The 2,514-nt window shown below is 55.1% G+C and overlaps 1 protein-coding gene across 1 annotated transcript; it reads right to left on the bottom strand.

The window, feature by feature from the left end:
• Window positions 1-437: 437 nt before the first annotated feature.
• Window positions 438-1,685, bottom strand: CLDN2 (claudin 2). Its single transcript, XM_081897982.1, has one exon. It carries the CDS (start codon window positions 1,526-1,528, stop codon window positions 836-838), a length of 693 nt encoding a protein of 230 aa, XP_081754108.1. The 5' UTR covers window positions 1,529-1,685; the 3' UTR covers window positions 438-835.
• Between the last annotated feature and the right edge of the window lie 829 nt (window positions 1,686-2,514).

Genomic DNA, 2,514 nt, shown 5'->3' with positions numbered 1-2,514 from the left:
TATTGTGAAGCCAGCCCCTCTGCCAAAGCCACGCTGCACCCACCCACCCACCCGTGGATGAGAGGCACAGCTCTTCAAAGGCAGAAGCCCAAATGGACATCATGAGATCTTGCTATGAGCACGCTATGAGTCCTCTTCAAAATACTCCAACAAGGGAGACATTCTTCCCACTTCATGGGCAGCCTGGTCTCGCCACGATGGGCTGTGATATGTGTCGGAGAACAGCTGCTAAGCAGTGCAAGGGCCCATCTGAGGCAGCCTCAGCCCCATACACTGTGTGACCTGGTATTTGGTTTTCTGTTGCGCCATCATTAGTCCCCGGTGAACTTCCCCTGGTTCCTGAAGCCAGCAGCCATGCAGGTCCCAAGAGGCACAACATTTCCCTCCCCCACAACTTTCCAAGTTCCCTAGGTATCCCTTGGGTACAGTGTCCCATACAGATCCGCATACATTTGGGAGACGGCCACTGAGTTTTTGGCAGGTGCCGTAGCCATGTCCTCATCTGCTCCATGTTCAGCACCAGCAACTTGATGCTTCAGAGATGTGGACTATGGACACCTTGCTTGGTTCTTCAGGGTGCAGAGAGGCTTTTACCAAAGAGGATTCAGCTCTGAGTTCCTCAAAGAGGCTGCAGCTACCAGGCTGTTTGCAAGCTGCACCCATGAGAAGGGCCTCTGGTGAGTTAGGGAGGAAATAGGTCCTTAAGGAAGAAGCTGTGTCCAGGGAAGAACAGCAAGGGTGGGAAAGATGAGCCCAACTGCCTGCCTCCTTACCTGGCCGGTCCATCCAAGCGGGCAACAGGATCCCCAGGAAGGTGTGCAGCACCCCAGCACCCTTAGACGTAGCCTGTCAGGTTATAAGCGTTGAACTCGCTCTTAGCCTTTGGAGAGGTAGCTGGCACTGGTTGGCTCCTGCCCACCATGGTTCGAGAACGGTAAGGGCTGTAATAGGTGGCATGTGGGTCTCGGGGTGGGCAGGAAGCGCAGAGGATGAAGCCCCCAATGAGAGACACCAGGGAAGAGAGGACGCCCAGGTACAGGGACTCCCCAAGCTCAAACTTCATGCTGTCAGGAACGATAGGGTTGTAGAAGTCACGGAGCACCACGTGGATGTTCCACACCACAGGGATGAAGCAGAGGAGCCCCCCGAGGACAAAGGCTACCCCACCTGCCACCGCCACCTTGTCTTTGGCCGGGGAGCCTTGCGAGAAGATGGTGCACCTCATCCCCACCACACAGATGATGGAGGCCAGCAAGGAGACAGCAATGGAGGAGGACATCATCGCCTGGGCTGCCTGGATGTCAGTGGGCAGGTTGAGCAGCGAGCTGTAGATGTCACACTGGGTGATGCCTGTGCTGTAAGTGGCGCACTCCATCCAGAGGCCTTTGGAGAAGCCGACCGCCGTGACGATGCTGGAGCCGATGTAGGAGCTGGTCCTCCAGCTAGGCAGCAGGGTGGCCACGAAGGCACACAGCAAGCCCAAGAGCCCCAGGGCATATCCCACCAGCTGGAGGCCCACAGAGACCATTTCCTCTCCCTCTCTTGCTGGGAGCTGCCTTTTCTGTGCCTGCCTGGCCTTCGGTGAGAGGCTGGCGTTGGCTGCCGTCTCCTTAGTCTCTCTTCTGCTGCTGGGGCTGCCAGGAGGTCCGTGTCTGCTGGTCTTCTTGTGGGGGAGAAAAGGTTATCTAGGAGGGAGGGAGGGAGGAAACCACATTTGGTTAATGATTGACTGGTAGCTTCTGAGAAATGCCAAACGCCCTTTTGATCCCTGTTATTGATAGAAATCACATTTGGAAAACCCCAATAATACTAATAATAAGCAGGGTGAAGGGAGAGAGAACAGCAGCCAGCTATGATGGTTCCTAAAAGTAAGAGATGCAGATAATGGGAGAGGGGTGGGGCCTCACAGAACCCTCCCCACCCTGCCATTTCTGCTGCTGGGTCAGCATCTGACAACCGAAGGGGGTGGGATGGGGGACAAGTGGTGGGGGAGCAGAGAATGCAACCAGCCTGTGAGGAGGAATTGCTCCCTTCTGCGCCTCTTCAAGAAGCCCCATTTTGACACTGCTGCCTTCTTTCCCAAGAAGAGCCCTGCTGTAGCTGGATCAAGCAAAAGAGAGCCCATATAGTCCAGCATCATGTTCTGACAGTTGCCAACCAGATGCCCCTGCACAGGACCTGAGCACAGCAGCTACACTCTGCCCATATGTGCTCCCCAGCAACTGTGACACTGGAGGGAGAAGGTAGCCATTGAGGCTCGTAGCCACTAATAGTCATGTTGCCTGCTTCTCCTCATGGGAGATAAAGTTTTGTGCTCAGGTTCCAGACCTTCCTCACTTTATTTTCAGCCATTGTTGCATCAATGGAGTTTTATTAGGCAAAGGCAGTTGATTTTGGGGGTGGGGCGGGGCTGAGGGGCTTTGCTGACTGCAGGGTGGGAGGGGGAGTTTTGCTGCTCCACTGCTGCCATGTTTCCCTCCCCAAATCTGCTGTTTGCATTTCAGTGGGGTCTTC

Source organism: Podarcis melisellensis (genome assembly GCF_964234715.1).
Source record: "Podarcis melisellensis genome assembly, chromosome: Z".
NCBI classification, from domain to species: Eukaryota; Metazoa; Chordata; class Lepidosauria; order Squamata; family Lacertidae; genus Podarcis; species Podarcis melisellensis.
The sequence above is the reverse complement of the archived record's forward strand: the minus strand, read 5'-3'. Positions and strand labels throughout refer to the sequence as shown.